This window comes from Hakea prostrata, chromosome 8 (genome assembly GCF_041222555.1).
Source record: "Hakea prostrata isolate BN-2017 chromosome 8, UWA_Hpros_2, whole genome shotgun sequence".
Lineage (NCBI taxonomy): Eukaryota > Viridiplantae > Streptophyta > Magnoliopsida > Proteales > Proteaceae > Hakea > Hakea prostrata.
The window spans coordinates 13,585,225-13,597,528 of record NC_142607.1 but is presented as its reverse complement, the minus strand read 5'-3'; the positions used below and the strand labels follow the sequence as shown (position 1 = coordinate 13,597,528).

Below are 12,304 nucleotides of genomic sequence, written 5' to 3'. Positions count from 1 at the left end.
TGAAAAGTAAAAATTCACAAATTCACAGAATTTATTAAGTTATGCCTCAGCAAGAGTCGAATCCACGACCTCTTTACTAAGTGATGTTGGTTTCAACGACTAGAACAACTTTGCGTTGGCTGCCACAGGAAATTAATGGTAACATCACTACATCTGTTATTAATTAATATTAAATATAATTTTTCCTTTTTTTACGGTTTTGTTTTTGTGGGGGGGGGGCCCCCCCCCTTTTTTTTTTTTTTTTTTTTTTTTTTTTTTTTTTTTTTTAATTTAATTTTTTCCAATGGTATTTTTAAAAAAAAAGAGGGGACTTTTTTTTTGAAGAATAAAAATTTAAAAAAAAAACGGAGTGAAATTAAAAAAAAAATTTTGGGTGGTAAAAAAAAATTTTAAAATCAAAAGTTACAATTAAGTAAGACTAATGGTAAAGCGTTATCAATTAAGATTTTTAAAATTTAAAATAATAAAACTAAATGAAATTTGAAAATTAAAAGGTTAAAACTAAACTTAAAACTATTAACAAAGTCTAAGATTAAATTAAATTAATAATTTCAAAAATATAATAGATAAAATTATAATTCCTCCTATCTCTATATTGGACGTCGGAAGACTTAAGGTTGGGAGGTTTACTGTGAGCTTTGAAAAGTCAGGGAGGTGACCAGTAATTCGTTGCAAAACAGGAAGGTGCTTGTAAAAATTTATTTCTTTTTAAGAAATCTACCGAATTGGAAATTGCAGAACAGAATCTGTCTGTCTGAACGAGCGAGAACAAAAGAAACAAGTGTCTTTGTCACGATTTCATCAAGAAAAGAAAAATATGTCGAGTCAAAAGAGTTTTGCAAATTGCGGCACGCTTTTCCCAGCCCGGGTAACTTCAAGATTTGAGGCTCTCTCGCTCGAAGTATGATTTATAAACTGTTACAGGATATAATGTTTCTCCTTCTTGTCCATGCTCGTCTTCTGGCAAATTCAGATAAACCCTATATCCATCAATCTTTCTTCATTGGATTCTAAAAATATTTGTGAATTGTGTTGTTGGATCATTGACGATCGTAAATGGAACGCAGATTGAGTGGAAGCAATTGTTACTTCTCCTTTTGATCCTGTCTCTTCATGCGAGTTCTCCTAGTGTAAGTTTCTGGTTTGCTTTTCTTTCTCTTTTTAATTTTGTGAGTGTCAGATGTTAAATGGAGAGGAGGCTCGAGAGATTTCTTCCGATGTCCCCTCTCCAGATCCGCTTGGCGAGTTTATATCCTGCATAGGGCCGAAGTGCGATGCTCCCGATGTTTCTCCTGTGTTGTCAAAGGATTCTTCGCGTGGAGATTCAGAATTCGAAACGTATTGCGGTTCGAATTCAGCTACAGGGACAACAGGTCAGTCTAGCTCCCTAGGAACTTGTGATGACTTTTTGGGTTCTGATTTAGGATATGCAAGAAATTTGGGATTCGGAGAGGATCGTGTCCCGGAAAATTTTGGTGTTCGAGGGGGATCCCCATATAAGTCTGGCGACAGGGGTAGTTTTGTTTATTCCTCTGATGGAAAAGGTGAAGGTGATGTTGGGATTTCTGATTCTGCCCTGGTAAGTAATGTGTTGCCAAGGCTTAATAAACGGTCCAAATCATTGCCTAAGCAGGGGGAGAATTCATCACTTGGGACCATTTATTTAGAAAATAATGGTGAAAATTCAACAACTCCTAATGTAAATAATAGACTGCCCATGGATAATTGTGCCGAGGGTAATGCAGGTGGTTCAATGTTGGGAGGTTACAGTGAGAGAGAATTATTGCCTGATTCTGCTGCACATTATTCTTCGAAAGAGATTATTACTGTACATAACGATAAGGAAATACTTTCTCATTCTGTGGTTGCAAATGAATCTAATGTTTTGAAGTGTGGTGAAAATTCCCCTTCATTTACTTCTTCTCATGGAGAAGATTTATCCATATCAGGACCTAATGATGTGGTTCAGTTGCATGAGTTGACTTCTGTTTCTCGAGTTTCAGTTGACAGAGAGGAAGTTAGGAAATTCACTGAGCCTGGTGAAGGGTATGAGTGTACAGACGACGAGATGTCATCGGTGGATTATGGGACAGACGATGAACAAAGCGCTGGTTTAAGTGATAGAATAAAGCTACTTTATCACAATGGAAAAATTGACAATGAAAATCCGTTACTTATTAGTTCGGCTGTGGCCTTTGGTTCCAATGATTGGGATGACTTCGAGCAAGAAGCAGTGGGGAGCAGCTTAGTGGGTTTGCTGCTGGATGATACCCAAGAACCACAAGAGCAACATTTAGAAATGGGAAGGAATATTCTGAGTTCTAATTTTGTGGTTGTGAATGATTCCAGTGGGTTGCAGTCTGGCAAAAATTCCACATCTTATGTTTCTTGTGGAGTGAATTTGAACAAACGAGACGACGTGCACAACTTTCAGTTGCATGAGCCAACTTCAGCTTCTGGAATTTCAGTTGATGGACCAGAATTGGGGAAGGTTACTGAGGCAGGCAATGAAACATCAGCCAGGTACGGGCATTCCGAAGATGAGTGGTCATCGGTGGATTGTGGCACAGATGATGAACAATGCGGTGGTTTAAGTGATAGAAAAAACCCAAGTTATTATCACAAAGGCAAAACTGACAATGAGAATCCTTTGCTCATTAACTCATCTTTGGCTTTTGGTTCAGATGATTGGAACTTCGACAACGAAGCAGTAGAAAGCAGGTTAATGGCTGTGCCATTGGATGAAACTCAAGTGCTGCAACAACAGCATGTGGAAACTGAAAGAGATCTTGGGAGTTCTAATTTTGCAGTTGAGAGTGAATCCAGTGTTTTGCAGTCTGGCAAAAATTCCCCTTCTTATGTTGTTTCTTGTGGACAGAATTTGAACAAACCAGGTTCCATTGACATGTTTCAGTTGCATGAGTCAACTTCAGCTTCGGGAATTTCAGTTGATGGAACAAAATTAGGGAAATTTGCAGAGGCAGACAAGGAAACATCAACCAGGTATGAGCATTCAGAAGATGAGAGTTCATCGGTGGATTATGGCACGGATGATGAACAAACAATTAGTTTAAGTAATAGGATTAACCTCCATTTGGGTCACAATGGCAAAATAGAAAATGAGAATCCATTGCTTATTAACTCCGTTGTCGCCTTTGGTTCAGATGATTGGGATAAGTTTGAGCAAGAAGCACAGGAAAAAAGTTTAGCGGCTATCCCGTTGGATGAATCTGAAGGTCCACAACTACTGCATCTAGAAACTGAAAATAATCTTGTGAGTTATAATTTTGCGGTTAAGAGTGAACCCAGAGTTAGGCAGTCTGGTGAAATTTCCTCATCTCATGATGCTTCTTGTGGAGAGAATTTCAATGAGTCATGCCCCAATGACATGATTCAGTTGCATGAGTTGACTTCAGCTTCTGGATTTTCAGTTGATGTTATGGAAGATGAGAAATTTGCTATGGTAGATGAGGAAACATCAATTAGGTATGAGCATTTGGAAGATGATAGGTCATCGGTGGATTATGGCACCGATGATGAACAAAGAATTGGTTTATCTGATAGAATGAACCTACATTTTGATCACAGGGGCAAAACTGATGATTGGAATCCATTGCTTATTAACACTACTGTGGCATTTGGTTTGGATGACTGGGATGAGTTTGAGCAAGAAGCAGCGGAAAGCAGTTTAGCAGCTGTGCCGTTGGATGAAACTCAAAAGCTGCAACTGCAGCATGTGGAAACTGAAAGGAATCTTATGAGTTCTACCTGTGGGGCCTATGGTGCTTCTTCAGTTTGTTGTGTTCTTGAGCAAGTAGAAAATATGGAAGAAATTCCTAGAAATAGTTGTCTAGTCCAAGCTTCCAATAAGTCAACTGAATATCTAGAAAGCTATTCAGCCAGTGACGTCCTTACATTGCAAGAATCATCTGTGCAAAAGGCTCCAGGAGGGATAGATTTGAACATCATGGATGATACAGCAGAAATGGAGCTTCAGTATATAGATGACAAGGATCTGAACAGTCTTGATAAGAAAAAGGTTGTGAAAATTGATTTATTAGGGTCCACGGGGTTGGAAACTCAACTTCAGTTGGATCCTCTTTGTGATACTGCAGGTGGCCAAGTTTGTTCTACTGCAACAGAAACGCCTCAAGATAACATCACTGGAGATTCACAAAATGTTGTAAAAGATGCCTTTCTGCCAATGGTTGAAAATGATGAGTCCTTTCTAATGACAACACTGGCGGATTCCTCTGTATCAAAAGATATACATAAAGAAGATGTGGCATCAAATGAGGTTAGTTTATTACTACACATCATAGAAGTAACAAGGCAGTGCTTTGTCTTCTATGAAATAATTGAGAATGAGTGGTCTGACATCCCCACTTTTTCGTTACTAATTTCCATCATTGTCAGCTTAAATCAGACCACCTGAATTATTTTTACCTGAATGTATTTTCTTTACTTAGCTTTCAAAATTAGTGTGTTTGAAGTAAGATTAACTTTTTAAGATTGAAGTTTGTTTGGTGAAGTAATATCCTTGTTCACTAGAATTAAAACATATGGTTGTAATAGAAATACCTTTTTATACTTAATGAGGTCAAACTTTTTTTTTTCTTTACGGGTGGAAGGTCAAATCGTATTCACTCCATGATGGTTGCAATTCAATTACTTGTTCTGCTGGAGATTTTTTTTTCTTTCTTTTTTCTGCGAGTTGGAGATGCAAATTGAAACATTCATAAAAAAAGTTGGGCAAATTACTTGATTAGCTGCCTTTAGGTTTCCCTTTACAAAAATAGCCACTCAATGTTTCACTTTACAAAATTAGCCAAAACTGAGTTTGCATTTACAAAACTAGCCAAAATATTGATTTTTCACATTTTTGGACATTTTTTACCCCTAAAACTAATCACATCGAGTGGGAAAATCACTATTTTGTCCAAAAGGGAAAAGTCATTATTTTTTCATATCCTTTGAACATTTTCACCCCTATGCCAGTATGGTCAATTTTAGGGGTAAAAATGTCCAAAGAGGTGAAAAAACACTATTTTAGCTAGTTTTGTAAGTGAAACATTGAGTGGCTATTTTTGTAAGGGGAAACTTAAAAGTAGATAATCACGTAATTTTCCCAAAAAAGTTTAACAAAATCTTGCTAAAACATTAAAGTTAGTTCTAGGTGGTCCCAAACAATATTAGACGGAGAAATAGAAAGTTGGAGAACCACAAATTCATGTTAGCAGAGCCATGCCATGAAAACGTGAAAAATTGGGAAAGCTGATGTACATGACGAGATTTTATGTTTTTTTCACTTGAAGGCTATGTCCACGACCCCGGAGTGTGATGGTTTCACTTTAAAGAAGGAAGAAAAGAAAATTTACAGCCCTGAACATTTTCTACCCTCTCTCAAACAAATGAGATGTTTTTATAATGAAACAGAAAGAAAACCCAAGCCTAGGAAAAAGACACCCTGCCCCTGCCCAGAACACTGAAACTGAGAGCTTGGGAAATGATGTTTGGCTTGTAATTTTCGGGAATATAATTTTAGATTAATTTCCTCTTTCTGTTTATTCTATTGAAAGCATCATCCTAACAAATACTATAGCCTTCACATATTTTGCTACATCTTGTTTTCTGCAATAAACCATTTCATGCTTTTGAGGTTGTCGTTTTGGTTCTTTGGGGCAATTCTGGAAATGAGATGTAGCCCATATTGGACTCTCGCTGTGGAATGCAAGCGACAGCCTTCCGATACCATCATTTGTGTCTGTCTGCATGTCCTTGTTCATGAACTTTTAGTGACTATTGCTTGTGATGTTGGTCAAAGAGGACAAGGAGCGATATATTGGAGTTTGGAATTGTCCTGCTTGTACTTTTCTGAGCTGTGATCGGTCTGAGCCTAATTATATTTTGTACAGATTATGGTTGGTTAACATCTAACTAATTTTGGGTTATATGGTTCTAACCCAAAATTCTGAGGGGACAATGTTGCTTACCCTTGCTTGAACTTGGATTCTGATCCTTTTATTTTCTTTTGTTTTTTTAAATACATTCCAGGCTGAGAACCACGAGTTAAATGAATTCTATGATGAGGTTGTCCATGAAATGGAGGAGATTTTACTTGATTCTGTGGAGTCTCCTGGGGCTAGGTTCTCCAAGGGTAACAGGGTATCTCTGTCACTGCATCCTAATCCTTTTAGGGATGGCAGCTCAACTGCTTCTACATCTGGTAATGATGATGCATACCCACAAGTTCAGCAATCTCTAAAAATTGATGGGATTGAAGTAGTAGGTGCAAAGCAAAAGAAAGGTGAGGTCTCTCTGGGGGAGAGACTGGTTGGTGTGAAGGAATACACAGTTTACAGGTTAAGAATATGGAGTGGTGAGAACCAATGGGAGGTTGAACGCCGATATCGTGATTTTGTTTCTCTTTATCGTCAGTTGAAAACATTTTTTTCTGATAAAGGTCAGGTCCTTCCCCCTCCCTGGTTTGATGTTGAACGAGAATCCAGAAAGATATTTGGGAATGCTTCTCCTGATGTTGTCAGTCAGAGAAGTACCCTTATCCAAGACTGTTTAAGATCCATTCGGCACTTTGGATTTTTGTTCAGCTCATCAAGTCCTCTGATTTGGTTTTTATCCCCTCAAAGGGCCCTCTCCGATTCCTCTACGTTAAACACTATTATGCCTCATTCACCCTCAGTATATGGTGAAGAAACTTCAACAGAAGGCGTTTCCACTTTGGGAAAGACAATATCACTTCTGGTAGAAGTCCAACCTCACAAATCAATGAAAGAGTTGCTGGAATCACAGCATTATTCTTGTGCAGGATGCCACAGGTATTTTAATGAGGGGAAGACACTGTTAAAAGAATTCGTAGAGACATTTGGGTGGGGCAAGCCTCGATTGTGTGAATACACTGCTCAACTATATTGTTCTTCATGCCATTCTAATGACATGGCCATTCTGCCTGCTAGAGTCTTGCATTTCTGGGATTTTACTCAATATTCAGTTTCACAATTGGCTAAATCATACCTTGAGTCTATATATGACCAGGTAATCTTTCTTTTTTTTCATGGATGGAAGCAATTTTAGCACAATTATCAAATGTATATAATTCTGGTTGGTCAAAGGATATTTTAGTGTTTGGCAGGATTCTTCATTTTATTCCTGAATGTCCATTGTCATGCTCAAAATTTGTCTTCCCAGCACGACAAGTGCAGTAATTTTTTCATTTAGGAAGTTCATTTTATGGATCATGTGTGAAAACCAGTTTGACAGACGATGCTGGATAACCAAATGCCACATCTCCTAGACTTAGAAGATTGACCTACCCCCCCCCCCCCCTTTCTATGGTCGAGGGTCATCTAATAGGCTTGTGTTGCTGGTTCATGTAGTCTACAAGATTAGACTGCCATCAAATCCCATTTCATTTTCACATGGGATTTGCAAAATGGATGCAAGCAGCTGACTGACAAAGATTCTTGTCTGTCTTGTGCCCTGTCAGTCCATTTCACTTCAAAGTTGTTGCATGCATACAGAGTTGACTTTTTTGTTTTTTTTTGGCAGCCCATGCTTTGTGTCAGTGCAGTTAATCCTTTTCTATTCTCACGGGTTCCAACCCTTCTTCATGTCACGGGTGTCAGAAAGAAAATAGGGGCTATGCTTCCATATGTTCACTGCCCATTTCGGAGGTCCATCTATAGAGGAGTGGGTTCTCGAAGGTATCTTGTTGAAAGCAATGATTTCTTTGCACTGCGAGACCTTGTTGATCTATCCAGAGGGGCATTTGCAGGTTAAGTTTCTGAAATATTTACTGATTTTGTAAGAGAATATTTTATATAATTCATGTATCATCCAGGTGTACTTCCATCAATCTAGATGCAGATGTTTTGGATTCAAATGTGGTTCTTATTGCTTACCTGTTTCATAGAATGGGGTTTTTCTTTTCATTTTCATTTTCATGGCATTTGTATGCATTGACTTGGACTCATCTGAAGTGATACTGGTACTCTAATCAGATAAAATTCATTTGAATTGTGAACATGCCCAGGGAATTTGATGTCACTGCAAATATTTTGGTATTCCTCTAGACTTTTTTTGAATCTAAATGCTATTTGATGAAGCAGAAATTGTGGGCTCTCCCTGTCTCTTCTCTGATTGTTTTGAAGAATAATAGAAGAGAGTATTAGCAGGGGTCCAAAATTTGGAATTTTCAAGTTGGTCCCTCTTTGCTTGGAGTACAAGGCATAATCAGTTTCTGAACTGATTTTGTTTGACAGTTACTAAGAAATAGAAATAGAAAGTAAAAACAACTAACATCAATCAGACCACTAGACTGGACCACAACTTAAACTGAACAAATCAGTTCATACAAAGATATAAAATGACTCAAACAACCCAAGACCAACATCATGGCTGCTTAGGCAGCAGCTTCCTCCGTTCCTGGGTACACTTCAGATCTCACTTCTTGCTTTTTCTCTTTTATGTGCCTGTTTACAGTTTCGGCACATTGTTTCACCTTTTGACTGTTTCTTCTCTGAAATTTAACTGGAAGTTTCAGAGTTTCTGTTACAATTTAGCATTCTAACTTGAAATTTCAAGTTCCTCCATTCTCCCTTGACACTCTTGTAGTCTTGTTTAGGTCCAAGGTATTTATTTTTTTGCTGATAATTTTTTTAGCTTTTGAGGCATACTCTGTCATGCTACTCGTGAATAATCTGAATATTTAACTTAAATATCAGATATTCGATGACTTAATACACACATTAACAAAGAAAATCTGACAGTGGATTTAGATTATAGGTACTTGCATGCCTGTATGAAGTTTTCAGTTTGTTGGTTAATCTTGACTATGTTCTTACTATTTATTTACATTTACTTCAGCACTCCCAATCATGCTTGAGAATGTCTCCAAGAAAATCTCAGAGCACATCACTGATCAGTGCCTCATATGCTGTGACGCCGGTGTTTCTTGCGGTGCTCGACAAGCTTGTGAAGATCCATCATCTCTCATTTTCCCATTCCAGGTTTGTGTTCACTAAATGGTTCTGATGGATAAAACCATAATGGGCTTATAGAGAACTTCATATGCATTGCATGAACAGAAGTTCTTTTCCAGAATAGAATGCTAGACCTTTCTGTATTTGTGGATGGTTTATCATCTTAGCTTTTGATTCATTAACTGGAGTTTTCCAGATGATTAAGCCTTTCTTGTAAATTACAGAGGGGAGCAGGGGTCCACCATGCTTTTACCCAGAATCTCTTTTACTGCATCCTCAATATGTGGCACATGGCAAATCTATCTGGATCTAGATTTGGTGGACGTATGTCTGCAATGTCAACTAACTTCAGTGAAATTTGCTGATTGTTTTGACATCTGAAGTGTTCATAGGGGTTTTAAAAGTTGAGGGAGGAGAGTTAAATAGGAAATATGGAGAAAACAAGGGAAAAATCTTAGACCATGGTGTGGGCTGTATTGTTTATTTAGTTTATTTAGTTCACAAAATTTGGCAGAGTATGCATCCCTCATTTATCTAGTGGTCAATTAAACATCCAAATGGTAAAAATTATTACAGGGTGAAGAAAATCCAGGGGAGGGAGTGGTGGAAAATCCAAATTATATTAGTGAATCATATATGTTTTACAGATATTGAAAACTTTTGGGTTCTCCCTTGTCTTATGCTCTCCTACTATCATCAGGAAAATGAGATCGAAAGATGCAGGTCGTGTGAATCGGTTTTCCATGGATCTTGCTTCAGAAAGCTCCGAAGCTGTCCATGTCGCACAGATCTTGAGGTGGAACATCATGATGATCCAACAAACAGTGTCAGGTGCAAGGCTGGTGATGAAGTGGTTGGAGCTTTAAGTTTGTCTACAGGGAATTCTAACACTGAGTCAAGAATGAGTTTTCTCACTGGGCTGTTCTCGAGAGTAAATTCAGAGAAGACGTTAGTTCCAAGGGATGTAAGTCAAGTTATTCACATGGGTTCTTTGCCAGGTGACTCTCTCTAATCTCTGTAAGTGTAGTGTACAAGTTGTATCATCTGTCCTTTGAAAGACAATTGAGATTATGTTTGTTCATGGGGTAAAAGGGAAATGCGGGGAAAAGTGTGACCCCATGCACCAGGTTCCTACCATTGTGGGGGTCTTGGAGAGGATCATAATGTATGGCACCTGATCCCTGCTTCGTCAAGAAGCGATTTCCAATTGTTGCACCTTTGGGGTGTTCAGTAAAAACAATGGTCATCTGAGATTATTGTGGGAAGTGTGGAAAAAGAAAGCATGTCCAACTTGAGCAGTCTTTACTGATGTTGGAGAAATCTACCCACTTGGCGAGTTGCACAGGGACAAAACCCAATACTCAACTCTGTATGTTCAGGAAACGATAGGGTTTGCTAATTTTCTGCAGGCTTGACTTCATACTCTTATAAGATTCAGGGAACCACCATCTTTGACAGGAACAAGTTCTTCATCTTCATTGTCAAAGCAAAAAAATGGTGTAGCTGGGACCATGCATCAACCCCACAAATACCTGCAAATCTGGATCAGCAATCGAACATTATCAAATCCTTGCATTTATCATGAAACACAAGCATTTACATGTATCATTGTTGTATACCTATTATCAGAAGTTGTATTATATCAAGTGTGATATCTTTATTTAGTTCAAAAGTTATACTGGTCTAATATAGCTGCTATCCCCAAAACAAAAAAAAAAAAAAAAAGGGGTTCTATTATAGTCAGCTGCTGTGGAATGACGGAGTATCCAGATCATCTGATAAGGTTTCGAAAATCATTCTCGTTTTAACCATTCAACAGATTAACAGATTTCAAAGACTCAGGCTGCATTTGTTTGCAAAGATGGGGTGGGAGAAAAAAATATGTGGGTCCTATGTGTAGTGGGGTGAGGGAAAGGAAAGGAAAGGAAAGGAAACAGTTTTGTGGAAAAGTGATAGTAGTGGGTCCCATTTTACTTTCCCAACTTTTCCATAAAGTCCCACCAAATATGTGGGGTTTTAAAATGACTTGGGGTGGGAAAGTGGGACTTCCACATTACCAGATAAGTTTCTTTGATTTAAGAAAATTTGTTTCACTTTTCCACCTCAAGCAACCAAACAATTTACCATTTTGAGATTTGAGGGAAAAATAAAAAATTTATATTTTTTTCAAGAATTTTTTCACCCTTTTTTTTTTCACGCCACATTTATTCCAGCAAACAAACGTAGCCTTAAGTGACACCTCCAATGGTGTAATTGTGACAAACCATGGGTTGGATTGTTATGGGTGCTTGGCCGTAAAAATCATCCTTGTCATTAGGTTGAAAAACGATGTTTTCCAATAGTTGCCATTCAATAATTCTAATTTTATCCATTCAATCAATCACATGTACCTGTCACCCCATGAAGATGGGATTCGACCCAAAAAAAAACTTTCAATTTGAAATGAAGGGCCATCATCTTCAATCATAGTTGAAACATTCCTTATGACATACCTATAAATGGATAGTCAAAATTCGTCTTTGAATTCGTATTCGTATTCGTTTATGGGTATTCGTATTCGGATAATTACTTATAGGATCGGATAATATCCAAATAGAGTAAAGTATTCAACACTTATCGGATTGGATAATATCCAAATAAAGTAAAGTATTCAAAAAAAAATTCTTTGAAAATGGATGATAATCGGATATCGGTAACCGGATAATTGAAAATCGAAAATCATCTTGTGAAAGTAAAGTATTAAATACTTTTCTCTAAAAAAGGGGCTAATAATCGGATTTGAAAAGCGGTATTCAGAAATGGGAAGTCAGAAGTAAAAAAAAATGACAATCACCAATCAATAATCGAATAGTTGATCGGATCAAATTATTATCGGATATGAATTCAGATGCCTGCTCTAACTTGCTACCGGATTTAGATAGCAATTTTGCTAATTAGATTTGGATTCGGATTCAGATACTGGTGTATCCGATCCATTTACAAGTATATTAAGAGGCTAGTCCAGCCAAGACAACTCTTTTTTTTCTTTTCTTTTTTTGAGTAACCACCAAGATAACTTCTTGGGGTTGCCTAGGTTCTTTCCCCCCTTCTTGTCTGCATCATCTTTAGTCATTTAGATACTTCAACATCCATGGGTGCTGGAAGGATAATTGCCTTCGAACTCTGCTTGTGCAAAAGTTTTTAACATCCTGCACACCTTATAGGGTAACTTTTTTAGGTTTTATTCTATTTACTTTATTTTCATTTTAAGGAATTATATTCATTGAAGCACAAAAAGAGGCCATTCTGGTAGTAGAACTTGAGTC

The 12,304-nt window shown here is 37.6% G+C and overlaps 1 protein-coding gene across 2 annotated transcripts; it reads left to right on the top strand.

The window, feature by feature from the left end:
* The first annotated feature begins 676 nt into the window (after positions 1-676).
* On the top strand, positions 677-10,859 carry LOC149007063 (uncharacterized). 2 transcript variants are annotated; one of them, XM_089165570.1, is made up of 5 exons: positions 677-4,297; positions 6,055-7,053; positions 7,567-7,792; positions 8,884-9,026; positions 9,700-10,859. In XM_089165570.1, exons 1-5 carry the CDS (start codon positions 1,181-1,183, stop codon positions 10,009-10,011), a joined length of 4,797 nt encoding a protein of 1,598 aa, XP_089021696.1. In that variant the 5' UTR covers positions 677-1,180; the 3' UTR covers positions 10,012-10,859. The 2 variants fall into 2 exon arrangements, with proteins under 2 accessions (XP_089021696.1, XP_089021697.1); XM_089165571.1 differs by lacking the exons at positions 8,884-9,026; positions 9,700-10,859 and having other exon boundaries at positions 7,644-7,786.
* The last annotated feature ends 1,445 nt before the right edge of the window (positions 10,860-12,304 follow it).